The sequence below is a fragment of the Daucus carota genome, chromosome 2, assembly GCF_001625215.2.
Source record: "Daucus carota subsp. sativus chromosome 2, DH1 v3.0, whole genome shotgun sequence".
Classification (NCBI taxonomy): domain Eukaryota; kingdom Viridiplantae; phylum Streptophyta; class Magnoliopsida; order Apiales; family Apiaceae; genus Daucus; species Daucus carota.
The window spans coordinates 45,324,575-45,352,156 of NC_030382.2; the positions used below are offsets into that span (position 1 = coordinate 45,324,575).

General features: G+C 34.7%; 4 protein-coding genes across 5 annotated transcripts; 1 reads left to right on the forward strand and 3 right to left on the reverse strand.

Annotated features, from left to right (window-relative positions):
- Positions 1-4,899: 4,899 nt before the first annotated feature.
- Positions 4,900-12,511, reverse strand: LOC108205703 (lysophospholipid acyltransferase LPEAT2). The gene is made up of 14 exons (XM_017375726.2): positions 11,890-12,511; positions 11,343-11,523; positions 11,112-11,171; positions 9,906-10,069; positions 9,754-9,817; positions 9,612-9,680; positions 8,621-8,716; positions 8,124-8,168; positions 7,453-7,523; positions 7,066-7,132; positions 6,734-6,784; positions 5,666-5,776; positions 5,547-5,594; positions 4,900-5,404 (listed from the first exon to the last, which is right to left on the reverse strand). The coding sequence occupies exons 1-14, from the start codon at positions 12,342-12,344 to the stop codon at positions 5,231-5,233; spliced, it is 1,656 nt and encodes a 551-aa protein (XP_017231215.1). The 5' UTR covers positions 12,345-12,511; the 3' UTR covers positions 4,900-5,230.
- Positions 12,512-13,314: 803 nt separating this feature from the next.
- Positions 13,315-17,265, reverse strand: LOC108206328 (CRS2-associated factor 1, mitochondrial). The gene is made up of 5 exons (XM_017376589.2): positions 16,585-17,265; positions 15,606-15,733; positions 15,146-15,371; positions 14,943-15,070; positions 13,315-14,269 (listed from the first exon to the last, which is right to left on the reverse strand). The coding sequence occupies exons 1-5, from the start codon at positions 17,138-17,140 to the stop codon at positions 13,976-13,978; spliced, it is 1,332 nt and encodes a 443-aa protein (XP_017232078.1). The 5' UTR covers positions 17,141-17,265; the 3' UTR covers positions 13,315-13,975.
- Positions 17,266-18,863: 1,598 nt separating this feature from the next.
- LOC108209207 (subtilisin-like protease SBT4.14) lies at positions 18,864-22,573 on the forward strand. Its single transcript, XM_017380002.2, has 11 exons — positions 18,864-19,062; positions 19,199-19,293; positions 19,389-19,486; positions 19,583-19,726; positions 19,830-19,935; positions 20,092-20,608; positions 20,875-20,972; positions 21,076-21,300; positions 21,388-21,496; positions 21,634-21,847; positions 21,954-22,573. Exons 1-11 carry the CDS (start codon positions 18,970-18,972, stop codon positions 22,499-22,501), a joined length of 2,247 nt encoding a protein of 748 aa, XP_017235491.1. The 5' UTR covers positions 18,864-18,969; the 3' UTR covers positions 22,502-22,573.
- Positions 21,322-27,493, reverse strand: LOC108209206 (pentatricopeptide repeat-containing protein At5g65560). Of its 2 annotated transcripts, XM_017380001.2 has the most exons (4): positions 26,886-27,493; positions 24,552-26,627; positions 22,849-22,918; positions 21,322-21,829 (listed from the first exon to the last, which is right to left on the reverse strand). In XM_017380001.2, the coding sequence occupies exons 1-2, from the start codon at positions 27,340-27,342 to the stop codon at positions 24,631-24,633; spliced, it is 2,454 nt and encodes an 817-aa protein (XP_017235490.1). In that variant the 5' UTR covers positions 27,343-27,493; the 3' UTR covers positions 21,322-21,829; positions 22,849-22,918; positions 24,552-24,630. The 2 variants fall into 2 exon arrangements, with proteins under 2 accessions (XP_017235490.1, XP_017235489.1); XM_017380000.2 differs by having other exon boundaries at positions 24,552-27,493.
- Positions 27,494-27,582: the final 89 nt, after the last annotated feature.

Genomic DNA, 27,582 nt, shown 5'->3' on the forward strand with positions numbered 1-27,582 from the left:
TGTCTCTGGAACATCACCCCGTATTTTGATACTTTTATAAAACATAATCTCATTATATTCTTTTAAATTTTTATTTTTCTAAATAAAAATTTGACATTTAAACTTTTGTTAGAAAAATAAATTGAAAAAACTAAAATGTTTGCAAAGAGGTTGGATGGATGCTCTGTTGTATTTCAATCAAGAACCTAATTTTGCTAGTTTTGGTAATGGAAAGAAAGAAAAAGTAAGTGAAATAAGTAAAAATAGTTGAGAGCAGATGAGAATGGGTCCGTCCGTACAATTAATAAATGTTTATAGTGCACTTACAAACAGTATAGTACAGGTAAAGAGGGAATGGATCAATGAGAAATCGAAAACGCATTGTAATCTGGGGACAGGAGGCCTCGGGGTGGGTCCACTTTGGCTGTATACCTCTTACCCTAGTAACCCTCCTATTAAATGGAGCCCTCGTCTGGCTGCTTTCAACTTCTTTGTTCCAAAATGAAGGTGTAGTAGACTAGGAGTAACTGATCACAATTCACAACCCTTAACTTCCGTTGTGTTTAGCTATCCGCATTTGAAACCCTAGCCCACTGCCTAATTTGAGTTTTTATTCAAAATATATTTTTTAAATAATATATAAAAATTATGTTTTATAAGAATTTTAAAATAAATGTCAAGCACTCTACGTCTAAAATGAAAATCAAGGGAATAATATTTCCTTTATTGGTAGAATAAAATCCATGTCACTTTTTTAAAATTTCCTGTACTTATAAATTCAGTATAGATTATTTATTAGGATCTGAAACTTTAAATTGAAAAATGTATGTTTATATAATAAGTTAAAAATTAACTTAAAATTAAAAATAAGTCAAAAAATACTTGAAAGGAAGTTGGTAAGATATACTCCCTCCGTCCCTCTCAATTCTTAAAATTGGGGGACGGGGCCGCGGCATGCACTTTAATGCGTCTAAAAAACATAGTTGTATAACTTTTTTAATTTTTTTTTTCCTGACTAAAAATTGCTAAATTTTTATTCAGAAAAAGAAATTTTTTAAAAAAGTTATAGAACTATGTTTTATAGGCGCATTAAAGTGCGTGTCAAGCAGTAAAAAATAAATGTTAAGAAATGAAAGGACAGAGGGAATATATTTTTATTCAATTTATTTTATTTTATGACTTATCTTTATCTCTTTTAACATTAAGTGTTGCGATCCTAACTTAGATCGCCACTTCTTTCCATTATATCGCCACTTCTTTCCATTACTTCGTTACGATTGAATTCCCTTTGGGGTCTGCCGAACAAAAAAACAGAGGGGATAAACTAATCCTCTTATATATGGTGAAAAACTTGGTACGAGAGCAGAGCATGAGAATATGGAGAATAAATAAGACTATAAGAGTAGTAGTTTATGTCGAGGTTCTTGCAGTACAGAAAATATTAGTAGTATATATAATACGTGCATAGTTTTTCCAGTGGTTGTGCAAGTAGAATAAGAAAAAGTAGAAGCTGACACATGGCAGGGATTAATTTAGAGCGAGTAGGAGTAGCAAGTTAGAATTTGGCTTCCTTTTATGATCACAGGCCAAGGTTTCGTCTTCTTTCCTTTCCCTGCAAGAATCGCCTACTTCTTTTAATACCATTAGAATAAGATTATGGTCTTGTTTGTTTACCAGAAGCAGCTTCTGCTTGAGGTTTCTGCTTTTTTTGACCCGTTTGTGTAAAAAAACAGAAACACTTTTAAGAAGCTGAGAATCTAGCTTCTCTTCTTCTGCTTCTTTTCCAAATACTTTATTCATTTATTTACTTCTCACTTCTACTCTATTTTTCTAGTTTATGCAAGAAAGCACTTCTTTTAAGTTTGCCCAAACGCCCCACTATATTGCATGCTGACCAATGATGAATAACCTTTCAGTGTGAGGGCATCTGTTACACTTTGTTTATTAAAACCCCAAATTTCAAATTTTATCGAATATTATATAAATGCTTCAATGTATTTAATTGCAGTCTTGAAAAAGATTTCTGCCAGGCGCGATAACAACTCGCAATCACAGACCGATTTTATACGTGGTATTTTTATTTTTTTAAATACTATACATTATTAGTAAATCAAATTTCAAAATTTTGAAATAGATCATTCAACTAATTAATCTTAACTTGTAAACTAGGACCACTGGGCGTGCGAATCTCTCTTCTTTCAACTGCGAAGGAATATTAATTTACTAAATTTTTTAATTTAACTTTGGGCAGGTGGTCCTCAACTCCTAATAGCACTGATTTGAAAGTCGAAATGCTATAATCTTTATAGAATAGAAATGTACCGATGTACCAAATTTTAAATGAGACCTGTATCAATATAAACCACTCAATGAAAATTAATTTTTTATTTTTCATGTTATTTGACAGAAAATTGGAATAAAATTTGAGATATATTAGCATTATAATTACAGTATAAAACATTGATTTGCACCGTAAATTATGGACATTTGACAACTTACCTGGGAACTAAGGATTCGTTCCTAGACTTGTTAGCATATCTATCTATCTATCTATATTATAGTGTCTGTTGTGTGTTTAGTACAGTGAACCCTTTGCTTGCTATTCGACCTCACAGTTCAAAGTTTTTACAAAAATGCCACCGCTTACATGTGACACGCAGAGTTGCAGACGCGTATCTTGCCACCACGTGCAGTTTACCTTCTTTACTTTGTATATAATATTCAGTAAAGAATACTTGAGTGAAGCTTATGTCTGGACCGGCTTCTTCATTGTTAAAGAAATTATACTCTTATCAATGAACTATAAAATATAAAATAATTATAAGTTATCAGAAATATGTGAAGAATAATTGATTTTGTAAATATAAATTTTCATTGGAAGTTGAAGTGGATAAGTATTTTGAAATAATATTATTTTATAAAGTGGACATTTATTTTGAAACGGAGGGAATATATAATACTCGAATATAAATTAATTTTATTTAAGAACCAACCTTTATAATTATTCAAATTGTACAATAAATTTTTGTTGAATTTGATTTTTTATCACTAAAATTTTATAGATATAATGTTTTCATTATTGATTTATATTTTTAATTTAACATTTTCTAATATATTAAAATTATTAATACTAAAGCAAGCGAAACATTAATGAATTAAATTACCCCCCCCCCCCTTCAAATTACATGCCCATTTTCAAAATATCACATATTTTAAGAAAAGTGGTTTTTGAGAAAAAATAGGTATACTAAGTCATTAATCAATATACTTATATAAATGAGAAGTGAGGGGCGTGTATCTGGCGCCTTTCAGATGGCTCCGTTCTATTTAGAAGCGAGAAGCGTGTATCTGGCACCTCTCAGATAGCTCCGTTCTATTTTTCTAATTTTTTGAAATTTTTGGATGAAAGATAAAAAAAATTGTTTCAGATTAATTGATATGGTATATATCTTGGCATAAATTAATATGATTCTGTTTCAGATTATTTATGGAATATGATTCTATTTCAGATTATTTAATTATGGAAAAGAGTAGCACACAAGTCTCTCTGCACCTATAAATACCCCTAGGTTGTAGGTTTTTGGATCATCTAAACACAACCTACACTCTGTCTCCGTATCACAGTTAGGGGTGTGGATTCGGTTCGGTTAACCGAAAACCGAATGGAATAACTGAAATAATTTCGATTTGGTTAACCGAAATTTATATTTCGGTTTGGTTTCGGTAGCCGAATTTTCATTTTTCGGTTATTCGATTATTCGTTTTTTTTTACCGCAGTTAACTCGAAAACCGAAAGGTTAAACGAAGTTTTATTTGCTTTATAAAAAAATATCATGTGCTGGCGCATGTGACATTACCAAATGAAGATATCAGGTTAATTGATATGGTATATATCTTGGCATAAATTAATATGATTCTGTTTCAGATTATTTATGGAATATGATTATATTTCAGATTATTTAATTATGGAAAAAAGTAGCACACAAGTCTCTCTGCACCTATAAATACTCCTATAGACATTTTTCAGTTTAAAGTCGATAATGTGTTAAAATTCGGTGTTTAAGCCCAGATAAAAAGATAGTAGTATTATTGAAAATGACTTCTTATATTCAAAAAGGTAGTAGTATTATGCAATTGTCAAATATAAATGAATATTATTTAAGAACCAAACTTTATAAATGTTCAAATTATACGGTGTTTTTTTTGTTGAATGTGAATTTTATTTTATCAAGTTATTCACCAAAGTTATATTTATTCAAAGGACTAAGTTGGACGAGAAAATATAGCTCTACGAAGTAGAACAAAGATTCGTTTATTTACATGAAGTTTTCGAGGGGCTTATTCAAGACTTACTCGAACATAAATTTTTATTACACTATACTATTTTCTTGCGACTACGAAATATATATAAATTATTATTGATTATAATTTTTTGAATAGAAATTACGAGGCGTACTAAATTATTTTGACTATCAAATAATAAAATGACGTGTGAGGCGTTGCCGCTCAATGACGTTGAGAAATACTCTATCAAAAATTGATTTTTCATATATTAAATGATATTATGTAATTTGAAAAGTTAAAGTTATGTTCTTTACGATCATAATTTAGATTACGTTTTCTATTTCCAATATATTCAATTTGTTTTGCTTCCTCAAAACGTCTTCGTACAATATTATTATGTTATCTCTTATAGAAACATGAATATGGAAGAGAACTTTTGCCAAAATGTGAAAAACAGCTATCATTTTCATTCTGCAATGAACCTGCAATGAACTTAGTACAACAAACTTAACTTAGTACAACAAACTTAATACATTATGAAAAAAAAAACATATAATTCAAGGCCCAAGCAACGCGGGCTTAAATACTATGTTGATATGTGCTAATGCTGACATGAAAATAAATAAAATAAAAATGTTCGCCAAAAACCAACTTCCAAGCTTTAAATATTAAAACAAAATAAGTTCCATTCCACCACCCTTTGGATATGAATGGAAATATATTTGTATTTCACAATAACAAAATGATATCAGGTAAACAGTACAAAAACTAGCAACTGCAATCCAATATGTTACATAAGTGATCACTTCCTCATTCCAGATAAAGGAAAGGAACAAAGAAGAAGTATATAGTCCCCAAGCGATGTAATGGGAAATCATCGCAACCTCCACTAATTTTGTATACAAGGGAGGTCGATTTAACAAGACTGGACTACTTTCAAAAATGATCGGCAAACAGAGTTCATCCATCAAACCATCTCTTCAATGCTCTTATCAGCAACTTCAGAGGTCAAGTCTATTTGTGATAACTGGCATGAGAAAAGTGAGATAAGAAGCGGGTTTCTTCGTAGACAGGTCATGAAATCGTCCTTGCTGATCTTCCCGTCATTATCTTTGTCAAACAATTTGAATACTTCTTGGGTCTTCACGTGACAAAAAAGAAAAAAAAAAAACAGAGAGAAGCTCAGACATGGGTAAAACTGCAAACCTCTTCATTTTCTTCTAAATATAAATAACAACATATCAAGACGATTATCAAAATGTGGAGGTAACTGATATCCTCACCTCATCCTCGTTTATGTCCGGGATTGCAGGCAAAACGGCAACTCCCAACTGTGATGCATATAAGAATTAATACATGGTATTTAAAGTGCATTCTAAGGAAAAAGTTAAAGAAGACGTACTTCTTGTTGTGTAATGTAATGATTTACATTAGCGTCACATATAGTGAATGCTACTTCACAGGCTCGTCGAAACAATGGTTGCTTCAGGATATGTGACGACCCAACCAAAAACTGCAGTGGTAACATACAGTAATCAAGAGACAGTAAGCAAATTGGTATTAGTGAGTGTCTAACCCGTCCAGAACCTATATTGAAAAATTATAAATATGCAATATACATGCGACGAACATGTAATTTGTAATGAAGAAAAAGCTCAGCTTAGGCTTCGTAATTATATAAGGGAATAGCCAAACTGAATAAGCTGCATTATCAACTGTAGCCATATTTTAAGGATAAATTAAGAAGTTTAACATGCAATGGATGTGTATGTATATCAAGAACCAACTCGAAAAAATTATTTTGACACAGTTTGCTGCTGTATCCTTAGAGCATTTATTTTAATTTATGAATAAGAAAAACTACACGAACACCGTCAAGCAAAACTATAGCACACTACCGAGATATTATCTAGCAGTACTCGTATCACAAAACAAATTTATAGCCTCTATAAGATATGATTCTTAAACTTTTTGCAAAAGTATCATGGAAAACAGATCAGAAACCACCTTTATCAATTACTACATCATAGATATACGATAACGACCAGACCACAAGGCACTATTGTCAAATAAGGCAACGTAAAAGTAAATAAGTTAAGTTAGGAACTTTAATACTGTATTTGTCGGGAAACAGGTATTATACAAAAAAACTCATACATCAAGTTTATAATCTAATATCCGGGAGGATTTTTACTCATGTAGCTGGTCAAGGGCTACAGCGGGCTTAATGCCTATAAATGCCTAAAAAAAACAGGTCCCAAGTACAGCATTATATAATTGGCATGCAGCATACTATGACTGATGAAGTGCATTTTAAAACAGAAATCAGGATATAAGATGATAACAAAGGCCTGGAAAAGAGCACTTTTAACATGCCTCAACAAAGACATAATTTGTCTGCACTTGCAAATGATAGAAATCAACATACATGTAGAGATTAAGCAATTAATATGAAAGGTTTAATACGGACCTGCTTAAATGTTATCCGACCTGTGTTTTTCGCATCAAGGAATCGAAACATCTGCAACAAAGAAAGTGTTTTCAAGGCACAGCATGAGAAGACATCTTAAAATTGCCCACAACCATACTTGTTTAACATAACTAAATGTTGAACTGGAGCCTCTAGTTCACACACCACCTTAGGAACCTATATATTATGTAATGAAATTTCAGTAGAAACTGTTTCCAAAGCAATCTGTTTAATTTAGTCTTTCATAAGAAAATAAATTATAAACTTAAGATACACATGGAATATGATTATCAGAAGTAAATTACCGAACTAAACTATAATTGGTAGCTGACCTTCTCAGACTGGCAACAATGCTTTAACCTCATAACCCTTAAAAAGTCATCAATTCCGATGTGCCCACTGTTAGGAAGAGGAAATTTCACATAAACATAATTGGTATTAGCATAATACATTTGAATAAACTGGCACAGAGTGACTCAGTATATATTTAACATCACTTATAGTCTGATAGGTGATCATGAAGTTTGAGAGATCTTGACAACTTATTTAGATATCTTCACTGTAAATATTAGTACTAATCTGGTCCTCTTGATACCCTTAGTTTCTAGTTTCTAGGCTAACTTGGTTTTTATCATAGTAAGACCCAATACATATTCAGACAAGTTACTTTCTCAGTTATATATGTTCCTGATTAACAGGAAGAGGCAATGTCACAGTACCTGCTGTCTGGGTTCATCGAAAGAAATATTTCCAAAAATTGCACAGCTTCGAAAGAGCTTATATGGTACAACTGAAAAAAGAGAAGAGCTATGATTCAGCAAGTAATCCAAAATAATAACTGTAATTATCAGAAGGACTTAACAATTAAGAAGTAATGTATTTTAGCCTTATATTATATGATCATAATAATGTAATAAAAATAAAAAACCTTCCATATCAAAAAATTGTAACAATATGTCATCACTGTTTCTGCAGTTGATAATATTGCACAAACCAACAAAGAGCATCATACCACAAGAAAAGGCAATAACTAACAGAACACACTGAGTTAATAACTCGGTCTAAATCTAATATTTTGTTCTCGCACAAGTTGGTTCATTATGAGAAAGAGGAACAATATATTATTTAGAACTATATGGTCAGCATCTTTCTGTAACAGAACACAGTCACGAGTAAAAGAAGGTGGTCCCTTCTACCAGGTGAATTATCAAATCCTATGTTAAACCAGAGAAGGGAAATTTCAATGAGTGTTGCTATACATGACATGAGGGTTTAACTTCAAAAGAAGAGATTTCTAAGCCAATAACCATACACTAAAACATAAAAAAGTTGGGCCAGCCTCATAACAATTATAGGGAGACCTGAATAGCATATGTTATTACAAACTCACCGTTTCCACACTGGCCATTTCCACCATATAAAGTGACGGGTTCTCCTACACAAGCGATATATATGTTAATGTCAGATGAAAGTGATAGTTCTACTGACAGAATAAGAGCAAATATTAAAAAGCATGGTAATTATGCATCACAGTGTAATACATAAAAATATAAAATGATACTGAAAATTGGCATTCCTAATCAATACCAATACCATATTTCTGAATCAGTTCTAACAGAGAAAGACAACATTTATCAGTCCTACCAAATAACTGTAAGTAGTGCAACATAAAAAAAATAAAAATAAAAAAATCAGTCCCCGCTGATAATATTGATAACCAAGCCAATATATCTGTTGCAACATAAGAACATTGGTATTTTTTTATCAAGTCAACCAAGTCCTGAGCCATATTTTCTAGTAACCTAGTAGTTCCTGTACCTGAACCAGGAATAATTTTGCAAAAAGGATCACAAATTCACTATAATACTAAACCATTATGCAATTTACCTTCTTAGATTCCAGTGCCTTAGCAAGAAGCATCACATCCCCGAAAGCATGAGATGTTTGCACGACATTGAGAGCACTACACATAGCATGAGCTGTCTGCAGATACATATAGGCAACTGTCAGTCTGTCATATACTAAAATCAAACATGTACTTTAAAAAGTCCATTTTAAAAGTTGGTACATAGCTCCAGCATGTACAGTACATCAACATACACAGAATGATAAGTGAGGTTTGATACAGCAAATGTAACAAATGATATGAACTACAGTTTAAAACTACTTGTAGTGATATACTCCCTCCGTCCCAACCATTTCTTTACACTTTCCTTTTTGGGATGTCCCATCCAATACTTTACATTTCAAAACTTACTAAATATAGTAAAATTTTAAAATATAAAATTCAACTAACCCCACTACTTTTCTCCACTATACTCACTTCATCAAATATCAAGCGGTCCCACCACTATCCTCACTTTTCTTACCTTTTCACCATTACTTTACTTACTTTCTTAACCTCCGTGCCCAACACAAATGTAAACATTTGGTTGGGACGGAGGGAGTAATATTTACGCTCACTCTTAGCCTAGAAATGTCATTAATAAAGAGTGCTGAAACTGAAGAAAAACATCCAAACTGCATTCATTTTGAAGACGTATGCAAGGTCCCTGCCCCCATTGTCCTTTTCTATTTCCACTTGTTAATTATTCCTTGGAATTAGTTTAACTTAGTTTGCAAAATTTTGATGAACTTATTAATTTGAAAGATGGGCTTGAGTTCTCTGTGGATCAACTTTTACTTGCCTACAAACTTGCATAAACCCATTCACATGCGATCTTGTATTACATAAAAAAAATTCCCTTCAATGGTTCCGAAACATACTTATGCAAATGGGGTCAAGAATTAGTTTCTCTAAAATATTCGATATATAACAAGATAATAATTGATAGCACATGACAACAATGTCAGAGCACAAATTTGCACTTCTACTCACCTTTTCAGCAAAACGCACAGCATTTTCCTTCTGATTTTCCAAGGGCAGTACAACAGGTAGGAACTCAATCTGAACAGTTAAAAAACCTTTAATTTCTCAATGAATGATCTTAAAAGTCAAAAAGAAAGCTGTTATAATGTACCTCCATGAAATTGTGAAACTGAGTTATCATTCTAAACATGAGCTTAGCCAGTGATATATTTCCCCTGAAACGAAAGGCAGTGATACAAAAGAGATGGTCATACATTATAATAAGAGAAATATAAAGATTTTGCAGAGGATAACAAATCCTACCAAGATTGATCAAAGTGTACATGGGGGTAACGGACAACAACAGGCTGGATAGCATAACCAGGAATAAATGCACCAAGTTGGAATGAGATGAGTGATCTTCCATTTGTTGTGGTTCCTTCCGGAAATAAAAGAACACGAGGAAATCTATTGCAACCAGCCTTTCTCTGTATTTAAATCCTTGAAACACAGATCTGTATCAAATAGCTTATATATTGACAGCAATTGAAGATTTTATAGCAGATAATTCACAATATAAAAACTTGTAAATTAATTAAGAGTCCAACCCGACCCTTTTGAACGCCAATAGTCTTCCTCTTTTTATTTTTCTAAATAGTAGTCTTCCTTTACAGAAGGGGTTCCGCAGTCTTAGTGGGTTGTATAGTATTATAGGCTTTAAAAGGCCCACAATTAAAAGATTCTAGAATAAGTTCATCTATTTTATTATTTAAGTTGATATTTCTTATTTAATTAAAGGATACGATCACTAAATCTAAATGTAGCCCTACTACATTGATCGATTACAAAGATGAAAGAACTAAGTGTAGGTTAGCAACAACAGGAGTTTATCTTACTTAAGAACTACAGAGGGGGGGTTACATTCAATAGTTCAATAAAAATTACTAATGCTGTTTGTTTGGAAGAAATAAAATGAAGCTGGGACTGAAGTATAAGGGCAAAATCTAAGGATGCAAATTTTCTATAATAGGATTTGTGAAGGATTAGTAGGATGAATGAAGGGGCATTCAAGTTTATACTAATAAGATTGACCTATAATTTATCCATGTGGATGCAATTGTAAAAATGATAAAATTTTTATTTAGACGATCAGACAACAGTACAAAATTCGATTCCAACCTTAATAGCATTCTTTTCGACCAAGCAGAGCTCTAATAGTTTTGTTCATCCTGTCACCGTAATCTGTTTAGCTAAATTTCAGCCAATCACTTGCCATTTGAGACAAATCTGAAAGTGGATGGTGGTGATACTAGAAGTCCATTTATGTGGTGAACTAATTTACTACGTCAGGCTTAACAGCAAAACTCTCCTTTTCTAAATGTTACTTCTAGTGATTCTTTTATTACAATAGTTTCTTAATAACGGAAAGAATATACGAAGGAAAAAAATATGCTTACAATATGAGATGGAATGTTATCACAGAAAAGCAATAAAACGATACTACATGGGGAAGGTATAATATCGTTCTACCTTTATCTCACTGATAGCATGCTTCCTTGATGATGGAGTAAACCTGTTAACATATATCACCTAAAGACAGAGGATAAAGAAGAACCTTAAAAAAGTACAGCTGGAAAAAAATGTGGTTGTCCAGGAAAAAACTTAAAGGAAATATAGGGACTTGCATCTTTAAAAACTGGAGATTATGATAGATTAGAACATTATAAATTCACTTTACTTACAAAATCCATACAAGCTTACCTGCATAGCCCTGATGATGGTTCCAACAAAGGGCATTGAATCATGGGAATCACTTGCAACAATGGTGGGGAAAAATTCATAAAAATAAAAAATAGGATCGATATATGACACATGGTTAGAAACAATTATGGGAGCAATCTCCCTTGGAGCAGGTTTTCCTTTTCGTTTTATCCATTGATAGCTGCAGGAAACAAAGAAGAAAAAGCACAGACATTATTTATTAAACATGAGAGCTAGCTAACATAAACACAATGTAAACCTACTAAAACTATGGAAACTTAAGTGTTTTTAGTAAGTCTTGGGCACGTATTCATAATTCACAAATCCACATGTCAAACTCAGAATTCCTAAATATTAGGACCACAAGGAGGACCTTGTCCTACTCTTGGACACCGTTCATAATTCACAAATGTAAGATTCACTTATATGATAATAATTCCATGCTACATGAAATTTACTGAAACAAATAGTCATATGGCATTCATTAATTTGTGGAGTTTGTAGTATGAATTGTTTTGATGCAAGGCTATGAAGTAAAGTAGCTTACCCAAAAGAAAAAAGGATACCCCGGGTGACTAATCGGGTAACCCACATTAATCTACACCTCCATTTAGGCATTGGATTATCTCTATCCTTCCACCCAAAAAGAGCAAGCTTAGTAGCCACAAAGCCAATCATCATACAAATCGCAAACAACACAAGCCTCAACACAGCAATAGGCAAACAAATCACAATCTTAACCCACTCATAAACCCCTTCAATTTCCAACGTATGGTTCCTAAACGGATCGATAGTAGTGGACACAGGCACCTCAAACCCGGACGACGATCCAAGAAACTCAAAAGGGTCGTCAAGATTTTGAAAATGATGATGACCCAGTTGATTATCTTGGTGTTCCGGAACTTGATTTGAAAAGGGTCGTTGATCATCATCATCATGGACGGTGAGGATCACCTGGGGCTCAGGCTCAACGAGAGGGGCGGAGAGATCTTGATCTTCCATTGAATTGAGATGAATAAAGTCAACCGGAGAAGTAGATTCCAGAATTGTGGTGTGGAGAGAGATATGGAGATTTTTGTAGAGATTTGCGGAGAGACTGTGTGCGAGCTTTTCGGGGTGGAGAGTCTAGTCAGAGTTGGGCCGTCTTTTGTTTTATGGTATCAATAAATACACTTGCATACCCGTTGATTTGGTTTTTTGAACATCATACTCTCACGTGCTTTTGGATCTGTGCCGGTCATTTTCTTTTGTCCTTTTTAAGTATTTGACAGCCAAGATTCTGATAAAGTTAAGAATAATTATGAGTATGTTTCACAAATGTTCATGTAAAATACTCCTTCCATCCCAAATTAGATGAGCTCGTTGACTTCGGGCACGCACTTTAAAAATCATTGACCGCATAGCTACATTACATATTTTTAAAATTTTATTTTTGCAAATAAAAATTTAAATATGAAATTTTTATTTACAAAAGAAAAATTAAAAAAAATAAATTTCGAAACTAGTCGGTCAATGCACCTTAAGTTACGTGCCCAAAGTCAACTAGCTGATTAAATTTGGGATGGAGGGAGCATTCTAATTCCGTTTTAAAATATAGTTGGCTTAATTTTTTTATATATATTTTAAAAAATTCATATTATATTTTAAAATTATTATTTTTAAAAATTTCTTTTTTTAATTATTATATTAATCATATATCTTTATTAGAAAATAAAATTTGAGAATAATAATTTTAACTGTATGATTAAATGATTTACAAGCATGTGTCATAAAAGTGAGACGACATATTTCAATAAATCAAACAACCTATTTCAAAACAGACAACTTAGAAGTACATATTAAAATTTCAAACAAATTATATTTCAAAAAAGAAGTATTAAAATGGTTTTAAATGTAAATTTTTATTCTAGAAGTTTTTTGTCACTTGTTCAGCCAGGAGTTGAATGCAGATTGGTCAAGGCATTCACAGGAGTATCTACAAATGCAATTGTTTTCTTAAAAAAATTTATGCAAGAGGGGCATATAGCCATTAATTTGGACAGTTCTGTACAACACTGTAGTAACTGTACCTTAGCTGGAATATTCTTCCTTGCACTAGCATTTACTTTAAGAAGAATGAATCGGTTACAGGGAAATTAATACTATCTGTTCTCTGCTATTAATATACTCCCTCCATTCCAAAATAATAGTCGCTTTGACTTTGTGCACGTATTTTGAGGTGTAAAAAAATCATACTTCTACACATTATTTTTGAAATTTTCTTTTTCTGAATAAAAGTTTAACATCTCTATTTTTATTCAGAATTTTTTTTTTTCAAAAATAACACGTAGAAGTATGTTTTTTTTTTTGCACCTCAAAATACGTGTACAAAGTCAAAGCGACTATTATTTTTTGGAATGCAGGGAGTACTACACAATTTAACAGTGTCCCCACTCCCCAGTAAAGACAATTTCTCCTCTTCTTGCTGTCACCAACTGTGTGCCATATCAGGGCATTTGGCTGCTTTGCATGAGATGATTCAGGCAGCAGTGTCCATATGCAAGCTCGCAATTGCCTTAGGTGTGTCTTGTTGCTTTTACCTAGCATTGCTTGAAGCTCTGTGCTGAACCAAGGAACTATTTCGACTAGGGCAATTAGTTATCTGTATTCTTGTGATGCTCCACGTTTAGAATTGAAGCACACTCTGCACCGTCATCAGATAATTCTTCTTCATTGGCAGGGAAAATCCCACGCTCGTGAGGTTTATTGTTATTCCCCCCACTGTTTTCGTGTTTTTCCCTGTTAACAGCTGACTCGCTGTCTGCAGGATCATCATATAATTCTCGCTCAGTGAGGAAAATCCCGCCCTGATGAGGCTTATAGTTGTTACCCCTCCATATCACAATCTGCTCCTTCCCAAATGTCACCAAGATGCAAGGAACTAAATCCTGTCAACATCGAAAACAAAGGATTTAGAGCCGTTGAGTGAAAATTTAGAACCTAAAGGAAATCATTGCACAAAATTGTATCTGTCATTCTTGAAGAGAGTGGAAAGTTTAAATCCGTGCGAAAGAAAAGAACAACAATTTAAGATGTCATTTGCTTCACAATAACCTTGCACAAGGCCAGCAAAAGCAAATGACTAGTGACCTTAGATTGTCTAATCAGAGTACAACAAGCTCTTAAAAGTATTTTAAATATCAGAGGACAATTTTTATAACATTCTTAAGCAAAAGCCATGGAACAGGAACAATAATCAAGAGACTGTTCCTGACCATTATAGTGCATATTAAAACCCCTGATCCAAGCAGCAAGTTCTGATGAACTAGTCAAGCTTCTCCGAAACAAAACAGTAGAGATACGTTTAAATGGACTTAGAACAGAACCTAGCTGATGCATGGCAAACCATATTGAGACACTCCAGCCAGGTGAAACCATAATTAAGAAGTTTACATATATGGGAAATATAGTGAGTCGTAAAGTCACAAAGGCTCCAAACCGGAAAATGGACAAAGATGGTTCTGAGGGCAGGCGGGGAAAGACTGGAATTAATTAAATATTTATATAAATAAAGGTGAAAAACTAAGACAAAACTACAATACAAGAGCAAGGCACAATTACCCTCAGTTTGCAGCCAATTTTTTTGTAGTCACTCTTTTCAAGGCCTTTACAGTCTATGCGAATCAGCTCTTCCATGAGAAAAGCATCACGGACCATAGCTACAAGACTGCCATAATAGCCATTCTTTGCTGCATCTCAACAAATAGTATATGAGTCTGCTAGAATTAATAACAATATGAATAGCACAAACAAAGTCTGTGTACCAAGTCTTGTTAAGGCTGGAACAGCTAATCCTCGTCTTCTCATTTCTTTCGTCTCCTCAATGCTCAGGCCTTTAATAGTCGTTTTTATGAGCCTTGGATATACAGGTTCTTGAGGCTTCCACAGCATTAATGGAATTACTGGCCTCTTTCTGGGGTGATAATTCCTTCCTCTGTATAATATCAGTAGACCACCGTGTCTCTGAATAATCTTACCAAAAGTTTTATCCTGGAAGATGGACATTACAATCAGTAAGTATTAATTAGATGACATCATACCAAGACTTTAGCAGTTTGCATGAAAAAGTGGAGAACTATTCACAGTGGATATATATAGGATGCCACATTTATGTAATGCACAAACTTAACCATAATAAATATATACAATAATAGGGATTGTAAAATGACTGTAGGATATGGAAACGAGAAGAGGAAAGCAAAATTTAGTTAAAAAATGGACTACCTCTAACTGAGTGCACACATTTTTCATATCGACAGTAGGCACACCCATACACTTGATCCTGACTGCTTCGTCATGTTTCCAGTGATTATGAATATCATTCAACATGTTGTGTGTTAAACCATCTCTTCCTAAAAAGAGAACATGCATGAATATATCAGAGCAGTAAAACAAAATATATACAATCAAAAGACAGCTTAATATATGACAAAAAAAAAAAAAAGACAGCTTAATATATGACCGTGAATTTTGGCGAAGTTTAAAACTTTAAAAATAAGATGTAAGCTATAAACACCTAAAAATCTCGATCAGAGCAACAAAATCTCAAGTTTTCTACTCCCCCCCTTCATTTACAAATCAATCAATTTAATACTTCATGTCCTTAAAAGTTAAAATACAAAAAATCCCATTTTCACTTTTGCCATCTGAAAGAAATTGCTAATTAGCACCTTACATCCCAACCCACGTAGACAAATATCAATTTCAAGCTATCGAGTTTCTAAAATACCTCTACCCTTTATATAATACCTCGACACCAATCTAATAACCAGGAATGTACTTACAAGTTACAATATGACCCGTAAGTGGCCTTGCCCAAAACTACTCAAAATCTTTCTTAATATGATAAACCATAAACTTATAAATAAAAATAAAAATATTTCCCCTCTCCCACCCTAGCCTGGCAGCCCTTCTCATGACTGATCTTGCGACCGCCCTGGACCTGAACAACATCTATTTCATTCACTTCATAAATCACGAAAGTTAATAGTATCCTCAGTCCCTCCCATCCATAGAGTACCATTACAACTTGCAGGTTTGGTTGCCAATATCCTAAAGATCATAACTTTAAACCGAAATACCAGTAACCACCCAATCAAGAATTGGAATCACTCACACAAACACACACATAAAAAAAAAGACATTCAAATGGAATAACTAATATACACACATATACAAGACAACATAAAAACACACACATTACCAATATTGATCTGGCGTTTGGTTCTATGCCTTTGAAACCTCTCAACAAGAGCAATCCTCTCAGCATTAGTAAGTGGGACTCCCTGAACCTTCTCTCTAGTCCTCCTCTTCTTCCCCTCCAAATTTAACTCCACCTTCCCTTCATCCAGAGACGCAACTTTCGGATTCACCACCGGAGCACACACGCCGGTCCAGACCCGGTCGACCCGATCCGGCCCGAAAGGGGAGTACTTGGGCTCCCTCAACCCAATAGGCCTCACCTTATGACTACTCTCAGTGTAGCTGAACCGGAAATCAAAAGGGAGGTCTGACCGTACTGGTTTCTTGCCGGACCGGTCGAGAGATGAAGGCGGTTTGTATTGGGGTTTGGGTTTCTTGGGGGGTTTGGATTCGGGTCGGGTTTTGGTGGGGTTTAGAGAAGATGGGGGGTGAAATGGGTATTTGGAACGGAGGTTCGATGAGGTGTCGGAGGTTGAGAAGAGGCGGCCATTTGCGTCGGGTAGGGACGCCGGTGGGATTTTCCGGCGATAAAGTTGAGTGAGGAGGAAGAGTAGCATTTCTGTCAAGGGTTTAAGCTATGAATTATGGGGTTAATACGTTTCATGTAAAATAGTTAAGGGATTGTTTGGCAGGGTTTAAGCTATCAATTACGAGGTTATACATTAGAGCTTCCACGTAAAAAAAAAATGAGCATCGACAAAAATCAGAGCAAATATGAAATGATTAACGTCCTGTTTGGGGATTAGTTGGTAGCGGTTAGCTGTTAGCGGATTGAACTAGTTGTTTTGACTAGCGGATTGAAATAGATGTTTTGACTAGCGGATTGAATTAGCTGTTTCACGTAAAATTGTTTGGTTAATAGCTGATTGATTAGCTTTTTCTGACACAAATCAAAACCTCTAACCCACCTCAAAGTAGCTTTTTCAAAATTAGTTTTTTGGGTCCAAACCTCTGTTTCAATCCGCTAACTACCAAACACTTATATTAGCGGATTCCAGTGGTCAAACCTCTAAACCACCCCAAACCTCTAATTTTGTCTGCCTAAAATATTTTGCCTATTACCCATACATACGTTCCAATAAAATATTTTATTTGTAACTATTGAAATAATAATAGCAGAATATATTTAAAATATAATTGATCAATCATTGCTCTCATCTTAGTCGATCATTATTAACCAAAATTTTAGAGGTCAAAGACAAATACACTCCAAAATTATCTTGTGCATCATGTAATAAAAGAAAAATGAAATAGAAGAAATATAGTCAATAGAATCATAAACGTACAAAATATAAATAATGATAATCGTGGTCCGATTTGGTTTAAACTGGGAGTCATTAACCAACTCATTTAATATTGACTTATAAAATTTTCGGGTCCATATGTTACTTAAGAATTTCTCTCAGGCTAAGCGGAAAAACTGTAGCAATCATTTCAAGTATCTAATCCCAGAATACCTTCAAAAGAATGTAGTTACAATAGATATCAATGGTGAAGTTCTTTTTGTGAGTCTGAGCACTGGGGAGGGGGTTACAGGGTGAAGCTTATAGTTTCCGCAGCTGCCTTATCTTCAAGCAAGATAAACCCAAGTCACAGACCTAATTTCATACAAAAACACAACCTCGAGTGTGTGTTGCACAAAGCAAATGGATTTAGGTAAAACATAAAAATTAGAATTAAATTATTACTGCATTTATAGGAAGTTGTGGCCTCTGCAGGCAAAAATTTTGTGAAGTGTGTTGCTAGGACAATCCTGCTAGGAACAGAAACAAAGGGGACTTGCATTACAATCAAAGATATGAGTGTTTCCAGATGCAATGGGCTCTTTGTCCATAAGCCACTTCATTTACACTTGATAATGATATCTAACTATACACAATCTGCTCATTTTAAGCATTACTTGTAAACAAAACAATAATTCTTATCAGTTGTATAAATTTTTGTCTTGGTGATTCAGACATCTGTTTTGATAGTTACATAATGTGTGCAAATTTCATTTTCATTCTCAACTCTCAAGATTATGAACCAAAGAATCTGGAGCAGTAATCGTATAATTTTTAGTCATTAAATATTTCAGAATTCTAAAATTGTCACCATTTTTATAGAAATCAGAAGTTCTCAAAAGGAAGGATTTCATGAAAACATAATCTGTACTCTTGAAATAGTGAAAACATTAACCAGTGAACCCTACTTTTAAATGGGACATGATGGCTATGTTTGGTTTAGTTTGCCTATAAACATATTTTAAATACACAGTTTTTTTCCCCTTCCTTGCAAGGTTCCTCAACACAAGCCAAAAGTTATGCTGAAGTCTCAGTTAATCTTCCTGGTTACTTACTATTTATAGAGACTGTATCAGCAATATAGCTCACATTCTCAAACAAATATGAAGAATTTATTCATCAATGTACTTCAGATATATCCTCTTGTTCTTATGTTCTTTGCTAGTTCCATTCCTGTAAAAGGAGAACTGCAGAAGGTACCTCTACTAATACGGAGGACCAGCTACTGCTGCATTCTTCGTTATTAGAAATACGATGAAAGCTATACTCTTTTCTTCACAAAGGATGAAATGCACATTTTGGTATAAAAAAACCTTATGATTTACTTTGCAGGAATTTTACATTGTTTTCTTGGAAGATCATCCAGTTGACAAAGAGTTTTCTCTACAGCAGAGTCACATTAATGTCCTCACATCCTTGAAGGGATGGTCAGCTTTGATTGTTTATTTGTTCATTGTTTTGAAAGTACAAGTTATGAAACTACCATAATATAATATCATTAATACTGTTCTTATATAAACAGTGAGGATGATGCTAGGGAATCTCTTCTGTATAGTTATACAAAGAGTTTCAATGCATTTGCAGCAAAACTATATGAACATGAAGCTAACAGATTATCTGGTATGCAAATAATTATTATAATTACTAAATATTAGAATCATAGTTTTGCAAATTTAGCAGGTAAATTGGAATAATGGTTTTTTATTGTCTATACAGGCATGGATGGTGTGCTCTCAGTTTTCCAGAATAAGTACCACCAGCTTCACACAACGAAATCATGGGATTTTATTGGCCTAGCACAAAATACCAAGAGGAGACTGAAGATGGAGCGCGACATTATAGTGGGAATATTTGATACAGGTAATCACGGCTCAAAATTTAGTTAACCGCGGATTAGGTTGCCTATTTAACAATTAATGAGCTTATTAACAGTTAAGTATACCTTCTTGTGTTTGCATTGCAGGGATCACTCCAGAAGCAGAGAGTTTCAGTGATCGCGGCCTTGGTCCCCCTCCAGCCAAGTGGAAAGGAAGCTGCATGAAGTCTGCAAATTTTTCTGGATGCAACAAGTTAGTCATTACTCATACATCTTTTTGTGTGTGCGTTCGTGTTTGTGTTGATCTAATACCATGGCGTTAGGCCTTCATCAAGTTTATTTAGGTTTATGAACACTAAGTTCTCATTCTCTATTTCTGTTAAACTGTTAACTGCATTTGTCATTAAAGCAAGCTTATAGGAGCACAGTACTTCAAGCTGGATAAAAGAACTCCAGATCCACAAGACATATTGTCCCCGATTGATGTAGATGGCCATGGTACTCACACATCTTCAACCGTAGCTGGAGCCCTGGTTCCAAATGCAACCCTCTCGGGGCTTGCCAAAGGGACCGCTCGTGGAGCCGTCCCTTCAGCTAGAATAGCAATGTACAAGGTTTGCTGGCGGAATTTTGGATGTTCAGATATGGACATATTGGCTGCTTTTGAAGCCGCCATCAATGATGGAGTCGATGTTGTATCCATCTCCATTGGGGGGTTTTCAGGAAGTTATGACACTGATTCTATTGCACTGGGATCATTTCATGCCATGAGAAAAGGGATTATAACCGTAGCTTCAGCCGGGAATGATGGTCCTAGTCTGGGAAGTGTAACAAATCATGCACCTTGGATTTTTACTGTGGCAGCCAGTGGCATTAACAGGCAGTTCAAAAGCAAAGTTGTGCTGGGAAATGGAAAAACTATTCTTGTAAGTCTGTCTCCTAATCTCATAGGAGTAGTTTCCACTAAATTAATCTCTTTAAGAAGCATCTAAAACTCCATAGGCAAATACCAAGTATTCTAAAAATCCGCTATTAGTTCTTAAATAATATTTTACCGATTTGCCAATTAGACTCCAATTTGACTAAAAATTCCTGATTTATTAAGAAAATCTCCGATAAATCCTGAATCGGCAGGTCAGATGATTAGTTCCGATTCCTGATTTTTACGTATTATATACACATGAATGTGCAGGGAGTTGGAGTTAATTTGTTTGAACCAAAGCAAAAGTTTTATCCTCTTGCCATTGGAGCAGATGCAGCCAAGAACGCAGCAAGTAGAGAAAGTGCAGGGTAACTGATGTTAACTTTATATTTTAACAACAAAATCATATTAATCTATACTTCTATTTAAATTTTTGACAATTGGTTTATTTTATGCATTTTTGTTTCACAGCTTCTGCATGGAAGATTCAATGGATAAGAACAAAGTGAAGGGAAAAGTTGTTCATTGCAAATTATCATCATGGGGTATAGATTCTGTTGTCAAAGGCCTAGGAGGCATAGGAACAATCATCCAAAGTGAAATGTTTCTTGATGCTGCCATGATTTTTATGGCACCTTCAACAATGGTGAACTCCACAACAGGCGAATTCATCAATAAATATATAAGATCAACAAAGCAAGTACTAGTCAGAAACCATATATAAAGATGCATCTTATAACCTTGATTTATGTTGAAAATAATTTTGTTCTACAAAATTTGCAGGACTCCAACTGGAGTAATATACAGGTCTGAGGAAACTACAATCCCTGCTCCATTTATTGCTTCGTTTTCGTCTAGGGGTCCGAATCATGGAGCAAAACATCTTCTAAAGGTATATGTAACAGAGTTATATAAGGGTAGAGAATTATAATACTATAATGATGTTTTGATTTGTATGTATACACTCTCGGCATGCATCTTTATCTGTTACCTTATTGATCTTGTCCGGCCTATTGATTTCTGGATCAGCCTGATATCGCTGCACCAGGGCTTGATATTTTGGCAGCATACACGCCACTTAAGTCCCTTACAGGATTAAAAGGTGACAATCAGCACTCGAAATTTACCCTCATGTCGGGAACTTCCATGGCTTGCCCGCACGTAGGTGGTGCAGCTGCCTACGTAAAATCATTTCATCCTGATTGGTCTCCGGCGGCAATCAAATCTGCAATCATGACCACAGGTAAATTTCTTAAAATTGCTTTGTAAATTATGAGACTAAACTTGTGCAAAAACTAGTATGAATATGCATTAATGGTTTACATTTTCTGCAATATGCTTGATCAAAGCAAAACCAATGAGTTCAAGGGTTAACCATGAAGCTGAATTTGCCTATGGTACTGGTCAATTAAACCCTAGAAGAGCTACCAGTCCTGGACTAGTCTACGACATGGATGAAATGGATTACATTCAATTTTTGTGCCACGAGGGTTATCCTGGATCATCTTTTGGCCCGCTAATTGGAACAAAATCAATAAACTGCTCAAATTTGATTCCTGCCAGTGGTGAAGATGCCATAAACTATCCAACAATGCAACTTGCACTGAAAAATCAGCATGAACAAAGGACTGCTGTGTTTAGAAGGACAGTTACCAATGTTGGTCCTGCAATGGCTATCTTTAATGCCACCATTCTAGCACCACAAGGGGTTGAGATTAGTGTTTCTCCAACAAGTCTATCCTTTACACGTGTCTCGCAAAAGAAAAGCTTTAAGGTTGTGGTGAAGACAAAAACAATGCCAAGTGCAAAAATTTTAGTTTCAGGCTCATTGATATGGAAGAGTCCTCGTCATGTTGTGAGGAGTCCAATTGTTGTTTATAATGTTCAGGAAAACTAAGGAAAAAATCATAGTAAAATGAAGTACATATATAAAATAAACAGGATGGTGAATGTCAGATTTTTATCTTCAGGAGTGCATTTTCGGTTTCATTTTCTACAGGCAATCAAACTGAACTGCATTAGATATAAAATGGACACTTTTTGAAATATTAATACTGTATTTGGAAATTACATATTTCCGCAGTTAAAAGTCATGACAAATATTTTTAGGAAGAATGAAGACAAAACTAAATGAAAAAAGACAGTGTTCCACTAGATCAGTATAGATCAATTAGCTAATTCAGAAATTTTCGTCACCAAACAATGAATCGGATGCCAGAAACTGAAGGAAATTTTTTTACTCACTTGGTGCAGCATGCCTTAATGATGGGGGCAACTTGAGGATTTGACCGTGTGGAATTCTAAACCTTCCATCCTTAAAACCAAAAGACGAGATATTTCAGACACATTTAGAGAAAAAAAAATAAGCACAAAGAAAACCCCTGTACCAAACAAAAAAAGATACGTATATGACAAGATCACAAGTTGGTTCTCAGACTTGAAAGGTGGAAAAGGGGCTGGAACAATAAAACTAACAGGGCGAAGAGAAGTGTAAACATAAATTATAATGTTCGATACAAACTGTACAAAATGAAGCAAGCAGAAACTTATTTACTGAAGTTGTCCATTTATTAGCACAAACTCGAAATAATTCAAAAAGTCAAAATCACACCCCCGGGCGAGTGAGTGTTACATGTAAATACACCAAAGTGTATTATAAATAATGAATTGTGTATAGATATTATTCAAGGCCAATATATTAATCTTTGTTATTAGAGTTGCCAATATAAGTAGTTGAATGGTCTTATATTAACTACAATATCTGGTGCAGCTCATTGCCTTGTGGATTCCTGACTCATCCTCTACAGGCCTCAATATATAAACATATTGCACATAAGTCCAAAAAAATAAAAAACTTGGTTATGATCAGGGTGACATGGGGGACAATATACTACATTGAGCTCACTTTCAAGTTGTTGACTTAAAACAACGAACTCTTGGTATAATGGTATCTCTCTCGCTTCCTTTACGAGATATCGAGGGTCCGAACCTTGTCAAAGACAAGGTAGGTGGGTTTGTTTAATTATCAAAAAAAAAAAAAGTTTCCGATTTAAAATTTTTTTTTGGTAAAACTAGAGGACTTGGTATCTTAAAATACCATATAAGATGCAGGAAAAACATGGAGAGAGAACAATAGGATTACAAGTGTGATAAAATCTGGCAACTGTTGCTAATATAGCTGTGCATATGGCTCTAAGACACTACTGACTGAATTAATGTAGACAAGCTTTGTGCTTGCAAGTGCTGATTAATTTCCTGTTTCCTATGATATTTGTTTGAGAGAATGCTGAAGTCAAGAATGTGAAGCTGCTTCAGCAAGGAGTCATATATCAACACAATATATCTGTAGCAGCAGTGAAGATTGTTTATTATCTTGTCAGTGCATTCTATCGAAAGATATTGAATCTTCTTATGTATGGTTAATACTTAATAGTTGTCCGCAGGGGGGCTCTTAAGGAAAAATACTTATAACTATGCCTATTAGGTTTCTTGAGTTAATTATCAACACTTCTGTATAACCATAGCCAGCTTATGAAGTCAAATACTCCCTCCGTTTCAAAATACATGTCCACTTTAGAAAAAAAAAATTTGTTTCAAAATACTTGTCCACTTCAACTTCCAATGTAAATTTATATTTCCAAAATCAACTCTCCTTCACATATTTCAAATTTATATTTCCAAGATCAACCATATACCACATATTAGGTTCAATTAATGACTTAATACACTTCTTTTTTCTCAAAATCCACTTTTCTTAAACTATGTGATTTTTTAAAGTGGACATGTAATTTGAAACAGAGGGAGTAACATGTTTACTTTTTAAAGGCAAATCAGTTGAATACACACCCCCTGGCACATCACAGTAAGCTCTTACCTGTCCACAGAGAGAAAAAAATAGAAGGAAAGTTCTATGTTCAATAGAGAAAAAGATAGAGAGAAACGTTCACCAGATTGATCACAGAGTTAGAGGGGACCGTTGCTCATGACATTCTGACAATCTTGACCATGACAATGATTTAGTTGTCATCATTTTTTCGAAGGAAGTCTATTGATCAACATTGAATATGTCTGAGGATTAAGCAGGCAACCATTTTCCTCCATGATGCTCACTAAATCTGAGCACATGTCGACAAAGCCCGACTTAAGCAAACCATCAATAAGAAGTTTCCATGCTAGTTCGTCATGATTATACCCATAATTAAGAAGACTGCAAAAAACTGTCTTAGCTTTCTTACCTCTTCTATCATCACATAATCCGCAAACAATGGATTTGCAAGAATCTAAATGTGGTAAATACCCGCATTGGAACATAGCATCAAGCAGCCTCACTGCGTCCTCATACATTCTTAAGTTGCAGCAACATCTTAGTAAAGAGTTATACATATCTTCATCAGGAATGAGCTCCTTCTTTTTCATAATATCAACCAACATCCAAGCTTCTTCAAAGCGTCCTTCTCTACAGAATCCAGATGTAAGTGCCTTGTAAGTTTTAACATTGGGTTGGCAACCAAACTCAGCCATCTTCTCCAGAAGATCAAGAGCAATATCAAATTCAATCAGTTTCCAAATGTCAGCAATATTAGTTAAAGTGACATTCTGATTTAAATCAAATCCTGCTCGACCGCTGTTCTGTTTCTTCTGTTTTTCAATCAACAAATGCTTTACTATTACTGAATAAGTATAATTTGAAGGTTCACATCCAGCATCAATCATATCTTTTAAGAAACCAAACGCACGGTGTAACAATCCTAACCGTCCATACCCATCAATTAATACTGTGTATGTCTTGAAATCTGGACAAACACCTTCCTTGTTCATTTTAGTCATTAAATTGTCAGCTTCTTTTAGCTTCCCTTGGTTGACATATGCAACAAGAAATGAAGTATATATACAAACATCTGGCTTATAACCTAAGGAAGCCATTTGATTAAAAGTTTTCTCAGCTTCATCAAATGCACACTCCTTAAGTAATTGTTCAAGAATCACAGAATAAGTTATAATCGTCGGTTTTACACCTCTATCTACCATCTTCTCTAGCAATTTTGCTGCTTCGTGCAACTTGCCATTTTTGCATAATCCTTCAATTAGCACACTGTAAGTGCACGAGTTAGGAAAGCAACCTTCTAAAAGCATTTTCCCAAACAAAGATAAGGCACAATCGATCTTCTCTGCCTTGCAGTAACCATCAACCAATGTGGTATAAGTAACTTCATTAGGTTTTATACCCTTCACGTGGAGTGAATCAAATAGCTCATGAGCTTCTTCAACCCTTCCAATTTTACACAGGGAATCAATAATAGGACTGTAAGTCCAAGAGTCAGGGACCAAATTATCCTGCTCCACTAAATTAACCAGCCTTACTGCGTTATCAAAATGACCCTCCACACATTGTCCATGAATTAATAAGTTATATGTGATAAGGCTGGGCGACAATTTTTGCTCTTTCATCTCATCAAGCAGTGTCATTGCCTTGTGAATTCGCTTGACTTTACAGAAGCCTCGAATCAACTCATTATATGTTCGAACATTTGGCCTACAGTTGTTCAACTCCATCATGTTGAATATATTCATTGCAACATCAGTCATTCCTTCTGTACAATACCCATTAATTAAAGCATTGTATGCCACCACACTTCCAGCCAACCCTTTTTTAGCAATCTCGTTAAGCATTCCCCTAGCTTCATCAAGTTTCTTATCTTTACAAAAGCCATCAATGAGCGCAGTATATGTGTGCGCATTTGGCTGGCAACCTCTTGCTACCATTTTTTTAAACAAATTCAATGATGCAGACATCCTACCTAATGCACATAAAGCCGAAATCAAAACTGTAAAAGTTCTGACAGTTGGGGAGCAATTATCATTCTCCATATGTGAGAAAATCTCAAGGGCTTTATCAATTTTCCCTACTTCACAAAACCCATGAATCAAATTAGTATACGAGACCTCATTTCTTCGACAACCCTTCCGTGGCATAGCCATAAACACCTTAAATGCATTATCAACATCCTTGTTCCTACAATAACCTAAAATTAAAGACGTGTAAGTATGAGTATCCGGCTTCAACCCGGCTTGTAAAATTTTACTCACATACAATTTAGCCTCACCCACATTCCCCGATTTGCAGTAACCATTAACCATAGTATTATACGTGTAAATATTCGGCAAAACTTTATCCCCTAACATTCCTAAGTACACACATTTCATATCATCTACCAAAAGAAACCTGCATAATGTCATCAATAAAGTATTATAACATCTCACACTAAGCTCAAAATTCTTACCCCTCAACAACCCCGCAACAAACTTCACATCTTCTATCAACTCACATGACTTAATCATCATTAAAAAGATCTTATCAGCCATACCCATAAGCTTATTTTGCATCAAAATACTCAACAAAGATGCATACAACCTCACATTAGCCTTAAAGTTGGGTTTTTGAGTAACAAAATGGAAGAAAGATACAGCAACATGAGGGTTAATACATGGGTTTTCATCAAAAAAAGAAGTGAGGTTAGATGAAGAAAGGGAGGGAAGTAAAGCTTTAAGAGATGGGTGTTTCTCCCAGTTGGGAGTAGAGAGAATAGATAAGAGTTGGGCACTTATAGATTGAATCTTGGGGAGAGTAGCAGCGAAATTGGAGAATGAAGAAGATGATGAAGAAAGGTGTTTGATGAAAAGTGAGAGATATGTGAGATGGGACTGACCTGTTTTAGAAATGGGTATTGATCGTAGCATTGGGGCGAGTGGAGAGAGGAGGGTTGCATCGAGATTTAGGGGTTTAGGTTCATCGACGAGAGAGAGGGAGAAGGAGAGAGATGGCTACAAATGGTTTCCTACAGCAGCGGCTTTTTGTTGAGTATTCACAAAAGAAGAAAGGGGACAAAGAATGCTTAAATGTTTATATCATGAGGCGGGGGCGGGTTCGGGTTCATAATCGTGAGACCCGATTTTTGAAAAGATATTTGATACATCAAT